This window comes from Tauraco erythrolophus, chromosome 15 (genome assembly GCF_009769465.1).
Source record: "Tauraco erythrolophus isolate bTauEry1 chromosome 15, bTauEry1.pri, whole genome shotgun sequence".
NCBI classification, from domain to species: domain Eukaryota; kingdom Metazoa; phylum Chordata; class Aves; order Musophagiformes; family Musophagidae; genus Tauraco; species Tauraco erythrolophus.
Window position 1 is genome coordinate 22809523 of NC_141479.1, and position 20150 is coordinate 22829672.

At 54.6% G+C, this 20150-nt stretch overlaps 1 protein-coding gene across 2 annotated transcripts in view; it reads left to right on the plus strand.

Moving 5' to 3' along the window:
- ZFHX3 (zinc finger homeobox 3) overlaps positions 1–1612 on the plus strand; it is a 106617-nt gene extending 105005 nt beyond the window's left edge. For both annotated transcript variants that reach the window (XM_086620890.1, XM_086620891.1), the window contains one exon: positions 12–1612. In XM_086620890.1, the coding sequence (XP_086477016.1) occupies positions 12–1612 (1601 nt within the window). The remainder of the gene's footprint in view (positions 1–11) is intronic.
- The last annotated feature ends 18538 nt before the right edge of the window (positions 1613–20150 follow it).

A 20150-nucleotide genomic window follows, 5' to 3' on the forward strand; every position in this document is an offset into this window, starting at 1 on the left:
CCCTCTTGCAGCTTTAACTTCTCCCAAACCCAACCTGATGGGCCTGCCCAGCACAAGCGTCCCTTCGCCCGGCCTCCCCACCTCTGGATTACCAAATAAGCAGCCCCCGGCCGCGCTGAGCTCGCCCACCCCGGCACCAGCCACGGCGGCTGTGGCCCCGCAGCAGCCTCCAGCAACGACCCCGCAGCCGCAGCCACAGCCGCAGCAGCCGCCCCCGCCGCAGCGCAAGGAGAAGGAGGGCGAGAAGGCAAAAGAGAAGGAGAAGGCACCCAAGGGGAAGGGGGACCCCCTGCCAGGGCCCAAGAAGGAGAAGGGGGAGGCGCCGGCGGGCGCCCTCTCGGCCCCGCTGCCCACCATGGAGTACGCGGTGGAGCCCGCCCAGCTGCAGGCGCTGCAGGCTGCCCTGAATTCGGACCCCACCACCTTGCTGACGAGCCAGTTCCTTCCCTACTTCGTCCCCGGCTTTTCCCCCTACTACGCCCCGCAGATCCCCGGTGCCCTGCAGAGCGGGTACCTGCAGCCCATGTACGGCATGGAGGGGCTCTTCCCCTACAGCCCCGCGCTGTCGCAGGCGCTGCTGGGGCTGTCCCCCGGCTCCCTGCTGCAGCAGTACCAGCAATACCAGCAGAGCCTGCAGGAAGCGTTGCAGCAGCAGCAGCAGCAGCAGCGGCAGGCGCAGCAGCAGCAGCAGCAGCAGCAGCAGCAGCAGCAGCAGCAGAAAGCGCAGCAGCCCAAAGGAAGCCAAACCCCCGTCCCCGCGGGGGCCACCACCCCGGACAAAGACCCTGCCAAAGAACCCCCCAAGCAAGAAGAGCAGAAGAACGCACCCCGCGAGGTGTCCCCCCTCCTGCCCAAACCCCCAGAAGAGCCCGAAGCGGAAGGCAAGGGCGCGGACTCCCTCTGCGACCCCTTCATCGTCCCGAAGGTGCAGTACAAGCTGGTCTGCCGCAAGTGCCAGGCGGGCTTCGGCGACCAGGAGGCGGCCAGCGACCACCTGAAGTCCCTCTGCTTCTTCGGCCAGTCCGTGGCGAACCTGCAAGAGATGGTGCTTCACGTGCCCACGGGCAGCGGCCAGGGCGGCGGCTCGTACCAGTGCGTGGCGTGCGAGAGCACGGTGTGTGGGGACGAAGCCCTCAGTCAGCATCTCGAGTCAGCCCCGCACAAACACCGAACAATCACCAGAGCAGCAAGAAACGCCAAAGAGCACCCCAGTCTATTACCTCACTCTGCCTGCCCCCCCGACCCCGGCACCGCATCTACCTCGCAGTCGGCCGCTCACTCAAACGACAGCCCCCCGCCCCCCCGGCCCCCCCCGGCTTCCCCCCACGCCTCCAGAAAGCCCTGGCCCCCCGCGGCCCCCCGCGCCCCGCCGGGGAAGCCGCCGCCGCCGCCTTTCCCTCCTCTCTCCTCATCTTCAACGGTTACCTCAAGTTCATGCAGCACCTCAGGGGTTCAGCCCTCGATGCCAACAGACGACTACTCGGAGGAGTCTGACACGGATCTTAGCCAAAAGTCAGATGGACCGGCGAGCCCGGCGGAGGGGCCCCGGGACCCCGGCTGCCCTAAGGACAGTGGTCTAGCTAGCGTAGGAATGGACACCTTCAGATTGTAAGCTTTGAAGATGAACAATGGAAATGAATTTAAATAAAAAAAAAAAAGTTAATAACAAACCAATTTCAAAAATAGACTAACTGCAATTCCAAAGCTTCTAACCAAAAAAAGAAAAAAGAAAAAAAGAAAAAAGCGTGGGTTGTTTTCCCATATAACGATGCCGGTGGGTTTTACATTTCTTTTTTCCTTTCCTTTTAATAAAATAAAACTTAAAAAAGAAAAAAAAAAAACCACCTGTTACATTTGTCCTTTCGAAGGTACTGTTGGTCTGGGAGACGAAAGCCCGTGCCGCCTCCTTACTGTCTTCGGAGCTGGAGCCCCTTGTACATTTGCCCCTTTTGGATAACGCCCCACGTCGATAGCACAGCAGAGGCCGGCACGCACTGTATGGGAAAGCAGCCCACCTCGTTACAGTTTTAAATTTCTTGCTATCTTAGCATTCAGATACCAATGGCTTGCTAAAAGAAAAAGAAATGTAATGTCTTTTTATTCTCAGGTCAATCGCTCACACTTTGTTCTGTTTTCAGAATCATTGTTTTATATATATATATATATATATAATTTCTTTCGTTTGTTTTGGGGTTTTTGTTTTGTTTTGTTTCGTTTTCGTTCCAGAAAAGGATTTTTTTTCTTTTTTTTTTTTCTTTTTTTAATTTAAAATGGGCAGAAAGTATTCAAGAGAAAAACAATGTGAACTGCTTTAGCTTTTCGGGGATTTTAAGGGTAGCTTTTCTGCTGAAGCCAATTTCAAGGGGAAAAGTTAAGCACTCCCACTTTTCAGAAAAAAAAAAAAAAACAAAAACAAAACCACACAAAGAGTGTTGAGGACTCGGAGCTTAAAAAATAAGTTTTAAAACAACTGACTTTCTGTATTTATGATAGATATGACCATTTTTGGTGTTGAGTAGATTGTTGCATTGGAAATGAACTGAAGCAGTATGGTAGATTTAAAAGAAAAAACCCTTTTGTGTACATTTAGCTTTTGTATGGTCCAGCTGACGGCTTCTCATTTGATGTTGTCTTGTTCATTCCTAGCCAGATAGATTGCAATCCATTGACTCGCCTGAGCTTTTCTCCCCTTTGTACCTTTACTCCCCATTCCCCCATCCTGTAATCTTCCACTTATGGTCGCTACCTTCATTTCTTAGAGGGTGGTTGCATAATTATTTTATAAAAACTAAAGAAAGAAGTTCAAAGGGTTTTGGGGGGTCAGTAGGATCCCTTGCAGAATATTTTTTGTTGGGGGTTTGAAACTTTTTAAGGCGTATACATACGATTTACCTATGTCTGTTACCCTTGTGCACTTATCTCTTTTCTTATTCTCCGTTTTTCCTTCCTTTTTTTTTTCTTTTCCTTCCCCTCTTCTTTTCCTCATTTTGTAAATGCTTCAAAGACTCTGTTCCTAAACTATAAGCATTTGTTTCTGTTTGTGTAATTAGGCTGCACTCTGTTCCTTCTTTTAAAAAAAGGTTTTGTTACATTTTTTTTCTCTAAAGAAAATTCATGCTTTAAATAAAATCCAAAGACATACCCTTTCACCACTGGTGCAGAATGAGCAAAAGGATTCTTTTTACTTGAGAATTTGTTTCTGATTTAAACAAACAAGTCTAAGTTTAAATAAAGAATAAAAAAAGTACCCAGGTTGTTATCTGTGCTTCTTCTGCAAGCAGAGAGACAACTCTTAGCGAAAACCCAGCGCACCAAAAGGCAGGTTTCTCTTTCCAAGTTCTCTCCCACGGTAGGCAGGCGGAGCGGCGCGTGCCGCAGCTCGGAGCCACGAGCCACGCGCGGGCGGGCGAGGAGCCTGCCCGGCCCCGGGGCCGTCCCGCTCCGTCCCGCGGCTGGCGGGGCGCGCGCCGGCGCACGCAGACGCACGCGCGCATCTCTCACGGCCCGGACTTTGAAAGGAAAACTTTGTGCTGCTAAAGTGTAGATTTGGAGACAAACAGGCGCTTTGCTGTTTCACTTCCGTAGCCAAATGTCAACAGAAACAATCTCCTTTCCCCTCCCGTTTGCTCTGCCCCGAAAGTGCGAGAGCCTTCTTCTCCCCATCATCTTCATCCTCCTCCTGCTTCAAAAGGGAACTTCGAAGACTGTGAACGCAGGTTCCTCCCGCCGCCTCCGGGCTTCTCCTCCCTGTGCGAAGCCGCTCGTCGACTCTGCGAGAGACTGGAGCATTCGAGAGACGAACGTGGGGTTCATTTTCTAGCGGGACGCTTTTGTTTTTACGGATTTTTGGTTTTAGTTCGATGAAAGACTAGACCCTGAACTGTTGTACATATTTCTAACTAGGCTAATGCACAGTGCAAATTCCTTTTTTAATTGTTTTTTAAGTAGACGATACTAAAGAGAGTACCATCGAATATTCCTACCAGTACCCAGTTGTAGCATAAGGTGTCGAAAACGGAAAAAAGTACACAAAAGCATTTGCTGTTTTAACAAACTGTTTTCTTTTAACAAGAGTTCTTGTATTTCTCCCCGTGTTGAGATGAACATTTTTTAAATTCTAAAAGTTGTACAGTTTTTGTTTTCCATTATTTTATCTTGTTTGTAATTCTATGAAATATATATATATATATTTTTTGCCATTTAACTGTTGTATGTTACTCTGTCTGTATCATATAGAAATTTTTTTGTTTGTTTTGTTTTCGATTCTCTATGTGATACAAGTTAACAATTTAACACTAGCTTTATCTGTCAAATTCCGCAGGTCTCTTTTGGAAGCCTTTTCGTTTTGTCTCGTTTCGTTTCAGTTTCTTAATTATATTGCTTGGTCATAGTGCAATTTCTCTCTCCTTCTTCCCCCTCCTCCTTCCCGCCCACTAAAAGGTTTTATAAATTCATTTCCTCCTATTTTTTCTAAACGTTTCTAGAGACTTTCAGTGCGAGGTTGCCTCCTCCTCTTGCAGCCCAGCTGCCCCCGGGGCCGGCACTGGGACCCGCACCCCCAGACACCCGTCCCCGCTGGCCGCGCTGGGCTGGGACCCCCGGCCCTGCCGGGACCCCCCGGCCCCACCAGCCCCAGCCTCGTGCCCCGCAGCGCCCCGCAGCCCACCCAGTCGCTCCAGGGACGCTGCGGGAGCGACGTCGGCGCTCGGGAGCCTCCGTGGGACCCCCCGAGCCCACGCGTGGCCTTTCTGAGGAGCGTCGGCGCGGGGCCAGGCAGGGCACGAGGGTAAGATTTTAAACTTAGCATTGAGCAGGTTTCTGTTTTATTTTTAATAAAAAGCTTTTTTAAGTGGTGAAGATGGCCAAAGTTTCATACGGTTGAGAATAAAGAGAGGCGTAAGGCATGTGCCGGGGCTGCCCGCGCCCGGGGGCAGGCAGGGGCCGAGGGTGGCGCTGACACAAGCCAGCACACGCGCTGTCCGTGGAAATATATTTTGCTTTAAAAAAAAAAAAAAAATTAAACTTTTAAATAGAAGCAGAAATTGGGTTGGTTGGTTGATTGTTGGTTGGTTTGTCAGCGCTGAGATACTGCCCACTGTGAAACACAAAGCTTTGACTATTTTTTTGGTTTTATTTTGGGGGGCGAGTTTGGGTAGAACAGAAAGCGTAAATGAGGTGAAGAGGGATATGAACAGCCTTTGCAATGTACAAAAAATAGAGCAAGTGAAACCAAAAATGATGTTCTTGGTGTTTTTCTATAATGTAGTCTTGTTAGCTTTTTTTTGTTACTGTAACAATGCTGATCTCGAACTGTACCAAAATACATGGAGACTAACAGAAACAGAAACCACATGGAACTTTCAAAACTTTAAAAAATTTGTCACAAAAGACTTTGTTGTCATAGTTGAGTTGACTGTAGATGGTAATTGAATATACTCCTTTGGAAATATTTCATCACGTATGTTTCCTGCTCATTGTGATACATTAAAAAAAAAAAATGAGCAAAAGCTCTCGTCTCCGATGTCCCCGCGTGTGCAGTGCAGGGTCCGTGTCGGGGTGGGTGTGTGCCGCGCAGCGCGGCGGGACGCGCGGCCGCCCGAGCTTCTGCCTCCCGCAGCACCGGCGGGCCCCGCCGCGGGACCGCGCGGCCGCACGCACGCGGCCTCGTGCAGCCCGGAGCGCGCGTGTCCCCGCACTGCGAGTTAACGCCAAAATGGAGGCAATGAGCCACAAAGCCCAGTTCGTGTTACGGCTTCGGGATGCGTTGTGTGTGAAAAAGACATTTTAAGTGCGTTTAATTTTACTAAATGATTGTATGAGAATTCTGGGCACGCTGCTGTAGTTACTGGTTAAGGGAAGGCATGATGCCTGTATGGGTTGGGGTCATGCTGACGCCTGTAAACTGGCAGTGAACTGAAATCGCCATCTGTTTTCTTCTGCCCGTCAAACCGAAAGGAGCTGAAGGTAAGAGAGGTAAGTGGCGGCTCGCCGCTCTTCCCTTCGCTTGCCGTGCCCTGTTCTCCAGAGCTTCAGCAGGGAGGAAAACGTGATGCGCAGTTCTCTTACCAAAACCTGCGCCGGCAGCAGCAAACGCTTGCAGTTCGTTAGTAGGGATCACATCCAAAAGGGAGAGGGCTCTGGGGGCTGCCGCTCATCTAAGTTAGAACTGCAACAATAAACAGTAAAAAAACAAAACAAAAAAAAACCCACAAACAAACAACAAACCAACCCAACGCTGCAGGTGGGATGAGCAGCCTGGTCCGTGTGGGCGTCCCCCTCCGGGGAGCCGAGGCCTGAGCTCGGCCGGGTCGTGCAGCCGGAGCGGAGCTCACGGGGAGGAAGTCCTGCAGCTAGCGAGGGCGCGGGAACGTGCTTTCGTTAATCAGGTCAGCACGCGCACTTGGTGCCAGTAAGCTCAATAATCGGGTTCCTGATGCACCTTCATGAGAAGGAGAAAAGCCAACACTTGTACTGATTTGGGCTCCAAAAATACATGGATTGTGAAATAAAGTGGGTCAAAATTGCCAAGGGCCTGCTGAGTCCTGGTACTGCGGCATAGCCGCACGCAGCCGGCCAGGCGCCGGCCCCAGCGCCAGCCCCGGGAGGAAGCGATCCTGAACCGGCGACAGCGGCGGCACCGCGCGCTGCGGCTCCGTGCCCCACAGCTCCCCACGGCCAGGCTGCCCCGGCCAGGCCAGGCCCACGCGGTGCTCTCCTGGCGTCATCCTGAACAGGTGGGGATCTGGATTGCCTCTCAGCTGTTGGGTTTTTTTTTAATGGGAAAAATCCATTCTGTGTTTCCTACAGGCAGACAGGACCGCAGCAGTAATGAGGTCACCGGCGCAGCCCTTCCACCGGTGCTTGCACTGTGCCGCGTTAATGACTTCACTGTTGTCCGTAGACCTGCAGTTTTGTAAGTTTGTTGTGTAATGTTGCTATTTATTCTGGGTTGAATTCCAGTTTAAAACAGCCACGCTTGGGGAAGCACCACGCTCACGCTCAGAAAGGTGTAAATGGCTTCTGGGCGCTGCAAGCTACAAACCCTCTGCGAGAGCCGTCCAGAGCGGCGCGTCGGCGGAAATCGCACAAACCTCTGACCAGAATAAAAAGGGTTTTCTGTGCCGTGATTCTGGTAAGAGGAGACCACGAGTGATTTTTTGGTAACCTTTCATTGCCATCACCTAGAAGACAAGGAAGAGTTTAGCTCTTACTAGTACACTCTTACAGCCGGTGGATTCGGAGCAGAGTTCCCAGCCGGAGGGTGCTTCTGCCCGCGAGCGCGGTCTGCATGTTGCTGTTGGCACAGCAGCAGTGGCCGCTTCGGCCCCTGTGGGCAGCGCTCCGCTGGCCCGAGCAGGTGGCCCGGGTGCAAGCCACATCCCACCCAACAGGCAGAGCCCTGCGGCACTCGGAGGCTACGGACGGAGTACGCCTTCGGCAGACGCTCTCCCTCCTGCACCCACTCCCAGTACACAGCCCTGCTGGACACCACAGCAGCTGCAGGCTGGTCCGTGCAGAGGACTGGATGATCATTGCAGGTCCCGTCCAACTGAAATATTCTGTCCTGTCCTATCCTGTCCTGTCCTGTCCATCCTGCTCCTGGGCTGGCAGCCAGCAGCTGAGCCCTTCTCCCCTACACCCCACTGTGTGCAGCACCATGTCCAGGCAGCACAGCTGATTCCAGGGGGAGCCTGGGGCAGGGGACAGGCACAGCAATGCCACCGTGCAGCCCAGCCTGCACAGGTCAGTGCTACAGAGGGTCCATGCCCACACCAGCAGCCGTGGGTACCGGCTTCTCTCCCTTGCTTCCAGTCCACTGCCGTGGCCAGCGCTGCTGATCCCCGCCACTGGCCCTGGCGTCCAGGTGAGGCATCAAGGACACACTTTCAATGCCACCAAGTGACAGAAGAGCTGCATTTGCAAAGCTGTCTGGGGCATGAAGTGACAAATCACTGGACTAAAACAAGGCCAAAAGGAAGCCCACAACCTTGCCAGGTGCCAACTTTCCAGTGAGACCAGTTTTGCTGTGGGACACCTCCCTGCCTTGCCCAGGTTCGCTGCAGGAGACCTGCTGCAGCACAGGGCACGTTCACCCCACAGGGTGGCTGGTGCTGCAGCCCCCGTGGCCACCGCAGCCCACGGGGAGTTTGGCACAGACCTGACAGCCCTCCACTGAGCGTGGTGGCTGCAGCCACGTTGCTCCTGCAGCCAGGTCTGTGCTGAACCGAGCAGGGTCCCACGCTAACGTCTTTGCTAAATGGCATCTGAAGTCTGCTAAGAGAGCTGACTGCTCTAATGCAGACGGATGCTCTGAGAAACTGCCACCAGGCTCAGGCTGTGCCAGCAGTGGTGAAGGGTTAACTCCATCAGCGCTTAAACTACAAATGTGGAGCCCGTTCTCTCCTCCAAGCTCGTTAACAACGTACACCTGATGATCTAAAGCACTAGAGAGTCATTTTAATTAACGCTCTGCCAGAGGGGATGTGGTGAAGACACTGATTTCACTCCAATGACTTTCTATTTTGGTATATTGCAGAATCGGTGCATTAGTTCCCCGGGCTGATGTGGTGAGCTAATCCAACTACTGCCGCGTGGGCACTGCCTCCGCTCGGCTCCGTGGGCGGCAGCTCAACGCAGAGGCACTGGCACCAACCATGGGTCAAGGACGTGGTTCCTCAGCTGGGCTGCGCGGCACTGGCTCTGGTGGCTCATGCCCTGGCAGGACCAGGCTGGCACTCCTCTACCCATCCATGGGGTGCAGGTGGCAGCGGGTCGGCATCCCTGGAGAAATGACAGACAGAGCCCTGCGGCCGTGTGAACCCTTCCACGTGCCCGCTGGGGCCAGGCACGGGACCACTGGGCTGGAGGCACCCATCCGTGCCCGCCGTCCTGCTGAGCCCCACGGGCCAGGCGCCAGCCCGAGCTGCAGAGGAGCTGCAGCAGCGCTGCTCCAGGCCTCCCGCGGCTGCCGCGGTGACGGAAGAGAGACTTCCCACTGCACCCCAGAGACAAGCGAGCGGTACCTATAAATGGCACTGTGCTGTTGGTGAGATGGTAGCATGATGTTACTTAATTAATGTTTTAATACCCCAGGCATCTTCTGTGCCGTATAATTCATATCGATTCAGCTGTGAGCATGTTCAGTTAAAAAGACTCTCTTTCCTAAGCAAACTTTCAATTATATTGAATTGTCACAGTGAAAAAGGGCCTTTTCTCAGCATGGAGGAGGGGTTTCTCTGTCAAACCTGTGCCAGCCTGGCTGGGCACACACGTGCACACATGCACAGCATCCTTATCCTGCTGCCCCAGCGCTTCAGCCTCCCTGAGGCACCAGTGCCCACCCCAGCGATGCCGTGCTGCCAGGGGTCACCGGCCCCAGCCCGGGGGTTTATGGCAGTGGGGCTTCCAGGTGGAGCAGCCTGTCCCCTCCAGCTGCAGCTGGGCTGGCACTGGTGGAGGCTGGCCCCAGCCCCTTGCCACTGCCCTCCACTGGCCCGGCACCTGGGCGCACGCACCGTGAGAAGCAGCTCCTGCGGCTGCCGGGCAGGACTGGCCGGGCGTGTGCCCCGCGGCCACGGGCCTGACCCCACCACACGCGGGGCCGGGCTGCGGACACCCAGCTGCCCACCACGTGTCATGGGGACAAGGAGCTGCTCCCCGGCCAGCCCGGCTGCCCGGCCAGCCCGCTGCCGTGGCAGGGAGCCCAGCGGGGACTGAAGGATGGGCTGGAGCTTGCGTGGATTCGAATCGTGGCTTTGGAGATTGCTGGTGTTTTCTGAACTTCTGGTGTTTGGTCTCTGTGTCCCATTTTGCAGGGCCCTGCATGCCTGGGATGGGTGGGCTTCCTGGGCAGGGTGCTCCCAGTTACTTCCCCCTTTCTCACAGGTTTCTGGGAGCACCGTCCAACACGCTCCTGTTTCTTGAGGTGGATCTCGGCTGAAAGTGGGTCAGTGGGGGGTAAACCTGCCGCGGCCGAGGCACGGGCCAGGTCCCAGCCACCTCCTGATGCCACAGCACCGCTGAGCCGGGCACACCAGGGGTTGGAGGGAGGTTAAAGCCAAATCAGAATTGACAGAAAATTATTAGCAGGGCAGAGACAAGGAAAAGCCCCCCCCTTCCTCCCGTAATCGGGTTAATGTGTGCGTGGAATGCTGAGTGTTTTGGCAAAGCGGCGCCTTTTCTTTTTTAAGCAGAAATTCAGTTTCCATTATGTGACGCTGTGTCCCTCCTGCTCCAGCAGCGCCTTTGATCAGCGCACGCGGTGGGGGAGGACACGGGATGTGACCAGCTTCACCGCGGGTCCCTTGGCCACGAGCAGCAGCTGGAAGGGCTCCTCCTGTGTGCCCGTGGCAAGGGAGGGCCTGGGGACATGGCTCCCGGCACAGTCTCAAACCTCACTGCAATGGCCACATGGGCCACGCAGCATCGGGGGGATGCAGGCACTGCCAGGCGTCAGTGGTGCCCCACACAGGAGCGAGACCATGCGTTAGGAGCCGTGCCCTGTCCTTGCAGGGATCTGTGGGGCTGGGATCTGGCTCTGGGTGTGCAGGCGGCTGCTGGAGGGCACACTGCAAAGGTCCTCCATGGCGAGGCAAGTTTGCTGTGCTGGGGCAGGGGGTCTGTGCTATGGCAGGGAGCCATGCATGTGGATGGCACACTCGGGGCTGGGGCAGCAGGCATCACTGTCACTGCAGGGGCTTCTGGTCCTGCCCCAGCTGCAGCTGAGACCTTGTCCCAGCAACTGGGGCTCCCGGCCGAGCAGCCAGGAGATGCACCGTGGACCCACTGCCCTTGACAGCACTGTGCACGGTGGCACCGGGCACAGGTGAGCATTTGCTCCATTAGCACTAGCAGTGAAGGTCACAGCCGCGTGCAGCTCGTCCCCTCACCCTGCGCCGGTGAGCCCTGCCTGCCTGTGCCCCGCTGCAGGGCTCCCGGGGCAGGGCTCCACTGCAGCAGGTTCAGCACCAGCCGTGACAGCCTTGCCATGCGGGAGTGCGGCTGTGCACAAGGCTGATGGCACAATCATCACAGCCCAGCCTTGCTGGGGACCTGCACTTCCCTCTGCTGTGCTGGCTGCTTCCTCGGCTCACTCTGCTCCTTTGAGCTCCTCCTGCTTTCCAATGGCACCGAGCAGCGCTCCACAGCAGACTGGCCCCATGTTGTGCTGTGAGGTTTCCCACAGCCACAGTGGCACAGAAACATCCCTGGCACAAACCCAGCAGGTTCCCCTGGATCGTGTCGGCAGCCTTCCCACCCAGGCCATGAAAGTCAAAACAGATCTCAGTGCTCTGCTCCCAAGAAAGCACGTCCCCCTCTCACAGAAAGGTGGATGCAAGGTGGAAATCGCCCACGTCCACATTCCGCCCGCCAGTGCGCTCCGGGTGGGCGGGTGCAGTCTGGATCCGTACGCTCAGTGTTGGCAGCTCTGGCTCTCTGCAGTCATCTCCTCACCCCGTGGGGCCATAGGAGGGTGTGGGGTGAGTGGAGGCAAAGCACCCCCAGCACATCTGCTGCAGCGGTGCCTCTGCACCTCTCTGGGACGGGCAGTGAGAGCAGCTGGGCACATGGCTGCGCCTGCCAGCACCACAGCTCCGCACCCTTCAGCCCCCGGGGAAGCAGCGCAGGGAGGTGCTGGCAGAATTTTTAAGGATATATGTTTGCTTTCAGCAACAGAAGAGCACCTCGACGTTCTGGAAGGAACGTGTCTGTGAGCAGAGAGCCATGGCGCGTCAGCTCAGCTGCGTGCGTCATGGCAGCAGGAAGCTGCCAGCTTTGTCACCAGCCCCTGCCATCGTGCTGCAGCCCTTGGGGCCACCCCTTGTCCCCCAGCCCCACTGAGCCTGTCGTGCCCAGGACAGGGGGACACGAAGGCTGCTCCTTGCACAGGCTACCCTTCTACTAGAGAGTCTTTATTAAAGATTTCTGCTCTTTCTCTTTTTTTTTTTTTTAATAATGAGGCAAAGATAAAAATTCTGTATTTTCATTACTCCCTATTTTCACAGCCCGCTGAACAAAAACACAAAGTGCTTCTCCTGCTGCCCCTTGCTCCCTGGCCCTGCCTCTTTCTCCCATGGAGTCCAAATTAAAGAAAGGCGAAAATTGAAGCTGTTGTACGCAAGGCGATTGCAACATGCATATTTGATTTTTATGATGGATCTAAATTGCTGAATAAGGCCGTGGAACAAAGGGAGACTGCGGCTTCCTGCCCATCACAGCCGGGCAGCCCCTGCGGAACAAAGGCGGCAGCGGCGAGGGGCTCAGCGGGGAGACGCGTTAGAGAAATGGCCCTGATCCTCGGCCCGTCCCCCGCGGGGCGCTCCGCACGGGGCCGGGGGCTCCTGATCGCACACCCCGGGGAGGGCGCGCGGCTGGGGCGGAGCTGCGGGCGGGTCCCTGGGTACCGGTGCTGGCCGGTGGTGGGTTGCAGGGTGCCGGTGTCGGCCAGTGGCCCCGGGCATGCTCAGGGCCACACGGTTCTGCGAGGACTGTGGCCTCCACAGTCCCCAGGCTCGCGCAGGCTGCGGGACAGCTGGGACAGCAGATGAGCCTCCATCAGACCACGGTGGCCCTGGCACCACCGGGATGTCCCTCGGGCGTTTGGTGACACGTCCCTGAACAGCCCCGTGGCAGCCTGGGCTGCAGTGCTGGGCGGAAGGTGGCACGCAGGTGACACTGTCCATGTGTCCCTTAGCAGGTCAGAGCCACAGCTGACCTGCAGCAACTCGGTGCAGCTCCCTCGGCCAAGCGTCGGTGCAGCACCAGCACCACGCGAGGACGCCTGGGAAAGGCCAGACAAGGTGCCTCGATGGTCCCATAGACACCTTCGCAGCGCAGTGCAGCCCACGCAGGCTGCCGAGCCGGGGGTGCCGGGTGCCGCATCGCCCAGCGCAGTGCGCCGGCAGGAGGAGGGGACGCCATAGCAGCCTGCGCCCAGCCAGCCAGCGGGTTTGCACCCAGCTGGGGAGATCTCACACTCATAGAAACTGCCTTTTGTGTTTAGCAAAAGGCATTTGTTAGGGAAGCTGCAGGCAGAAGGTCTGCAACTCCTCAGTCTGCAGCGGAAGGTACTTGACAAGGGCGGGATCTGGTTAGGATCAGACTGGGTCGGGGAACGGGTTTCCCACTGGTTCCTCGAAGCTGCTGGAGAGAAGAGCTGGGTTCACAGCAGCAGTGCCACGACAGCTGCTCATGGCCCTCCACGGACAACACGGCATCTCTGCATGGGTGGGCACCGTGTCCCCGCCTGACACGCGTCCGTGGTCTGGGGACAACCCTTTGCAACGTGCACAAGTGACGGGCATTGTCAAGAATTCCCATGTCCCTGGCACAGCCCCCAGCTGTCCATGGCCTGCAAAGCGACGGGCACGACAGGGTGCAAGCTGCCCACCCTGCCTATCCCACCCCCAAGTGTGAACCCAGGGATGCCCCGGGGGGATGTCCCAGGAGGACCCCAGCTACAGCCTGCGTGTCATGGCCACTGGCCTGTGACACATCTTCCACTCGAGCCAAGGTGGACCCGCGGGTTTGCTGCAAATGGGTGCCTGAGCCTTGTGGCACAGCAGAGGCCGGCCCGTGTCGTGCTGGGGTCTGGGAGGACGCGGGAACCAGCGCTGTCCCGCTGCAGGGGAAGGGCTCGGGGCTGGGCTGGCCTTGGCCCCTCTCCTGCTGCATGAGCTGCTCTGGCTGTGCTGCGGGGTGCCCGAGGGCTGCTCGAACTCAGCAGCTGCTGCTGCAGATGCGACATACCGCTGGAGAAAAGAAAACAACCGGCCAGACTAAAAACATGCTTTCCTTCCCTAATGCATCCCCCAGGTCCTCTGCCCGTCATCTCCCCCTCTGCGCTGCACCAGGGAATTGCATGCCTCAGTAACGGTGTCCTAATGGCTTTCCCCGACCCCCGCCCCTGCGCTCCGGAGAGCGGGAAGGCAGGCGCCATGCTGCCGTGCCGCCATGCCACTGTGCCGCTGTGCTGCCTTGCCACTCTGCTGCCATGCTGCTGTGCCACCGTGCTGCTGCGCCACCGCACTGCCATGCCGCCTTGCCACTGTGCCGCCGTGCCGCCATGCTGCTGTGCCACCGTGCCACTGTGTCACCGTGCTGCCGTGCCTCTGTGCTGCCGTGCCGCCGTGCCGCCATGCTGCCATGCTGCTGCCTCCGTCCGTGCGGGCAGCCCACGTGCCCGGAGCTGCTGCCAGGACGGTGGGCGCGAAGAGCTCACCACAGCCCTCGTGCAGCACCGCTCCCCACCAGCTGCTGCCACGGATGTGGCTGGCGGGGCTCATGCCTCGGCTTTGCTGGGAGAACATCGGTGGGACCTGCGGCAAGGGAACGTGGGCGGCCTTGGGGAGGGAGTCCCCAGTAAAATCCTGGGCTGGCCGGGGGAGGGGGTGGGAACGGCACTGCCCGGAGACAGAGCAGAGGGGTGCAGCTGCAGGGATGCCTGCTCAGAGACTGGGAGAAAGCTGGGAGCAGCCCGTGAGCCAGAGGGGATGTGTTCAGCCCTTTAAAGTTTGATTTCCATGACCTTTTTTGCCGCTGGCTGCCGCTCCCCCAGTGCCACTCCCAGCACTGGGTCAGGTTGTGCTTTCCCCGCTACGGAGCTAAACTGAGATGCTGTGTGTAAGAAATGGGAAGTGACAAGATATGACCGAAGCATTGGAAATCAATCCAAACTAAATGTGCTTCTTAACTATAAGTGAACAGTTGAAAACAATCCTCTTTTATAGCCATGGAGATAAATACTCTGTTTTTATTAGGAAAAAATTGCTTTGGACTGAATAAAGTCATTTGATTAACAAGTCAAAGCAGATGGTTTATTGATGTTTCAGAAAGGAGTTTACAAGGTCTAGTGAAAAAAGAGACCCAGCTCTGAATTAACAAATTACCCTGGTATAGGGGACATTGACAGTTCACTGCTAATAGATTTATGGGCTACTGCTGGGTGTTTCGTTCCCATTTGGTTTATTATGATAAAATATTGGGGCAGGGGTAACCTATAGCCTCATTGCAATATACTGTATCGACCCCTGACCCTGGGAACCTGACAGCAAACCTATATATTAGATTCTTAATTTGTCTTAATCTAACAGGATCGGCTTCCGTGCTGTAATTATTTTCCAAAGGCGATTGCATGAGCCTGTGAGTGTGTGTGTGAGAGGCAGGTGAAGGTGGATCGCTTTGTCTCTTGCACTGGGCATACAGTTGAACTGCTGAAGACCTAAGAGATCGCAGTAGGAGCGATGCAGGAGCACCAACATCCCGTGAAGCAGGACATGACATTGAGAATAATGAAATTCCCAGGTGCTGTAAATTACTCTCATAAAAAAAGTTACCATGAGGCCCTAGCAGCATCTGGAAATATGCACGAATCTTGACTGGAAATGCAGGGACTTGAAGAAACGGTGCAACAGAGCTGTTCCTTTTCCTGAAAGTTATCTCAACCACTTTGCACCCCCGTGCCCACGGCCACAGCTTTCCGCAGGACAGCAGAGTCCTGCGGGCAGCCCGAGGGGCCGAGGCTGCCACAGGCAGCTTTGACTCCACAGTGGCTGAGTATTCGAGTCCGATATTTCAGGATTAAAATGCAGCAATTGCATACTTCTGTGTCAGAGGAGCAGAGTATAAGCCTCTTTGTTACCTGTGTTAGTTTCCATAGGGCGCTCCTGGTGCCAGTGTGTGCCTGCCCAGCCGCCCCCTGCGCTGGCTGCTCGTCCGCACCAGACGATTCGGGGATGCTGTAGCTCGGGATTTGCCATTTTTTGTACCCAAACAGGGCAGTGGGGTGCCTGGATTCAGGATCAGAAGCACCATGCAAGAGCATGCCGTGGTTGGTGCCTGTCCCGCTCCGTGCTGTGCCAGCCAGGCACCGTCCTGCCCACCCCGCAAAGGCTGGTGCAGCAGCAGGGCTGACGAGGGCCCCGAAAAAGAGCCGTCGGGGGCGCACCGGGGGGAATGCTCCGGAGTCAGGGGCTGCGTTAGCTCCCACCCACTCCCAGCCCTGCTAAGCAATATCTGCATGCATCCAGAAATGACACGGTGATGAATGGGGGACAAATGTGTCTTTTATTGCTTCCACCGCACATAGGCGTTCTCTCTCTCTCTCTCTCTGCTTTTTAAAGGGACTGTCGGACCGCTGGATACAGGAATTCATATGATTTGTTCTGCAGCCATTTCTCCTTTCTCTCCTGTAATAGGATCTGCAGAAATAATTTAGAGCTGAAGGTAATTTAGTGTCTTCTCTACCCCTCTCCCCACACTTCCTATGAGTTCACCAGGTACCCTCCAGATGAACTAATCTTACCGTAAAATATTATTTCTAGGCTTTATTCATCTAATTTATTAACTGTCTGCAGCTTTATTTACCAGGTTCTGGATTAACTCTGAGACCAGTTACTATTCAGAGCTGCTGCTTGCTTCGTTGCTGTCTTTCATTGTGTTTATCTTTTCTTCGTAGAAGAGGGGCTCAAACATACACAAACTGTCCTGAGGTTTAGCAGATATTCCAGGGAATTACACGGCTCTATCTCCTCTTCTCTAGTAATTAGTTACTGTCTCACACCTCATAGGAATCACGGCCAACTTTCTTCTACATGCCACTGCTCCCCAGGAAGCAGAAGGAAAATGAAAAGATCATTTTAATAGTTACAGCTTTTAATCTCACCCCAAATGCAGGAGCACTGGAGGGGACGGGGTTGTTCTGATTTACACAAGTTGAGAGCTGGCCCCAAGCACCCCATGCGACCATGGCCAGACCTGATATCAGAGGTGACTCTGGGTGGTGGGTTTGGGGCTGTCAGACTGGATCTTGGTGGAAGAGATGTAGTGCTGCTGTGTGAGCCAGCTGGGGAAGGCAGCAGTATTTCTCCACCCTTTATGAAGGTGCTTGCAGTGTTCTAGGGGTTTTTTTGGGTGCACAGGGAAGCTGAGAGTTCAGCTGAGAACAGGTAAGTGGTGGGAAGAAAATGGTCTGGAGTCCTTCAAAATAAAAATCACAGAATCGTAGAATCACAGAATCAGAGAATCATGGAATGGTTTGGGTTGGAAGGGACCTCAAAGATCATCTAGTTCCAACCCCCTGTCACAGGCAGGGATACCTTCCGCTAGATCAGGTTGCTCAAAGCCTCATCCAGCCTGGCCTTGAACGCTTCCAGGGATGGGGCAGCCACAACTGCTCTAGGCAACCTGTTCCTCATCCTCAGAGTGAAGAATTTCTTCCTTAGATCTAATCTAAATCTCCCCTCTTTCAGTTCAAAGCCATTGCCCCGTGTCCTGTCACTAAATGCCTTTGTCAAAAGTCCCTCTCCTGCTTTCTTGTAGCCCCTTTAGGTACTGGAAGGTGCTGGAAGGTCTCCCGGAGCCTTCTCTTCTCCTGGCTGAACAACCCCAACTCTCAGCCTCTCTCCATAGCAGAGGTGCTCCAGCCCTCTCATCATCTTGGTGGCTTCCTCTGGACCCACTCCAACAGCTCCATGTCCTTCTGATGTTGGGCACCCCAGAGCTGAACGCAGCGCTGCAGGGGAGGGTCTCAGGAGAGCAGAGCAGAGGGGCAGAATCCCCTCCCTGACCTGCTGCCCACGCTGCTTTTGATGCAGCCCAGGATACAGTTGGCTTTCTGAGCTGCCAGCGCACAGTGCCGGCTCATGTTGAGCTTCTCATCCACCAGCACTCCCAAGTCCTTCTTCTCAGGGCTGCTCTCAATCCATTCTCCGCCCAGCCTGTACTTGTGCTTGGGATTGCCCTGATCCACGTGCAGGACCTTGCACTTGGCTTTGTTGAACTTCATGAGGTTCTCACAGGCCCACCTCTCCAGCCTGTCAAGGTCCCTCTGGATGGCATCTCTTCCCTCCAGCGTGTCCACCACACCACACAGCTTGGTGTCGTATTCTTAAGAAAACATTTGAGACTTTTAGAAGTCATTACAAATACATGCTCTGAATTCACATCATCTTTGTGGGGTCTTGCAGCCTAGGTGGCTGTCACTCCTATGAGTTTCCTTTGCTTTAGCCATGTTTCACACCTGGTGTCCCACCTGGCTCGCAGCACGAGGGCTCCCTGCCCTGGGCAGCCACCTCTCTGCGTGCTGGCACCCTGCACAAAGCCATGGAAATCTGACCCATGACCCGACGTGCCACCAGAACGCAAGTAGCAGTCACACCTGGTAAAAAAATCTCCATGCATTGATATAAAGTACTAGTATGTTGTCAGAAGCAAAGCATTTAGTGTTAATATGGGTTTGGTTTTTTTTACCTTTTGTTTTTCCCTTTTTTTTTTTTTATATTCAGAGAGTGGTACCACTGAAACATAAGGGCTGGTGGCAGTGTTGGCATTGAAGTGGTTAATGTTGTAGTTTAATTCTAAACTCCTGAATGTGGTAGCCTATCCTCACTATTATTCTGTTCTTTTATTTCACCAGTTGTATATTGTCTAATTGTGATTTACTGCATATTTTTCACATAAATTACTTTAATGGACTCTTTGTCTGGGCTACGTTGCGTGGTAGAGAGCGCTACAAGGTGTCATATAAACAAGGTTATAGAAAAGATTGAAAAAACTGCAAACTATTGTGTGAGCTGAGGAACAGCTCGTGTTGTAACGATGCGGACATGCAAGGGGCAGAGTTAAGGGCTGTGTGTACAGTCCTGACTTGGTAGCAGTTCTCGTCCTGGGTGTTTAACTGTGCAACCCTGCTGGTTTTGTAAAGGCGCATTTTCTAACGGAGTTTGAGGGGATTTTGTAAAAGTAGAAAACATTAAGATTCTGAAGCACTACAGATGGGGCAGAGGAAGAAGTGCTCACAGCTGTGAGCACACATGCTACAAACAGGCCCCACCAGTAACCTCTTAAGACTGTGACTGCGCTCAGCACCAGCACATCCAGGCACCTCCTTGCAGCTGTGAGTTTGCACATCCGGCACCCTTTGGTGGGGAGAGAATGCACGTGGACTGTGTGCAAGGGAGGAACATGCCTGGCAGGCAGCCTAGCAGCTGCCAGGGTTTTCTCTCCAACACCTCCAGTGCTCAGGGGAAGCTCTCTGTCCTCACCTCCCTGCTGTCCTGGCCACTGTGGCCGCTAAGCCTTGCAGCCGGGCTCAGTCCTGTCATCGTGGAAGAAGCTCCTTTGGCACCAGGAGCAGGGGGGCTTTGCTGCTCTGTTGGAGAGCTCAGGCTTAGCAAGCATTCCCAGCGCACGCTTCGGGTGCAGCGCTGGGGCTGTCCACACAGGGTCTGCTTCCAACCTGAGGAGACGGAGTGGTGATGGACATGGCTTGCTGTGCTTTCTGCAGCCTGTAGGCACCACCTCTGCCCTGCTCGAGGTCAGACACTTGTGAGCTCGTTATGCCTCAGTGAGGGGACATTGTGGCAGTGGAGTCATACACTTCGGGCAATGGCAAACATTGTAGATCATCTGATCATTGCTGGCAGGTGGGTTTGTATCGCTGGCTCGCAAGTCCACCTGGCAGTTTGCTGCGGTTCTTGCAGGACTCTTACAGAGGACAGAGCTGGTAGAGGTGCAGTGCCTGTTGACAACCTGTTGGATGACTCTCTCCAGGAAAGATAGATAGTTTTGATGCATTGTCCTGGCATCCTGCCACTTCTCCTTGGTCAGGGCCTATCCTATTAACATTGCCAAGACTGTAGGTCTAGGAGGATGAGAATGGAAGTCTTCTCTCGATTCATTGACTGGAGCAAATCACTTACTAGGAAGCAATTTTAGTTTCAGGCCTTGGCTTGGTTCCAGACTGTGATGGGTCTTAGTCTATTAGTGGCAATAAAATAAACTAGGAGTTGGCCTCTGGCGGGCTTCCTTACACCCTTGCTTGAACACCCAAGGTTTGACATCAGGCGCTAGTTTGACATCAGGCACAATAGAACAGGGCACACCCATGGTGCATTTCTGCAGACGCGGCTGAATTAATGTGTCCTTGAAAGAGAAAGAAAAGGATCTTCCCTGACTGAGGCATCGGCTACAGCAACTAGCAGCAGATGTCCCTGACTCTCTTAATCAGCTCAGTAAAAACAGTCTGAATTTCATACGCTCTTGAATGGCGAAGAAAAGCCAAACGGCGTAGAGGCACGTTTTGCTTTTCAGTGTGGACCACTGCTGTGCCGAGTTTCAAATTTTTGACCCTTGTACATTTCAGCTGAAGG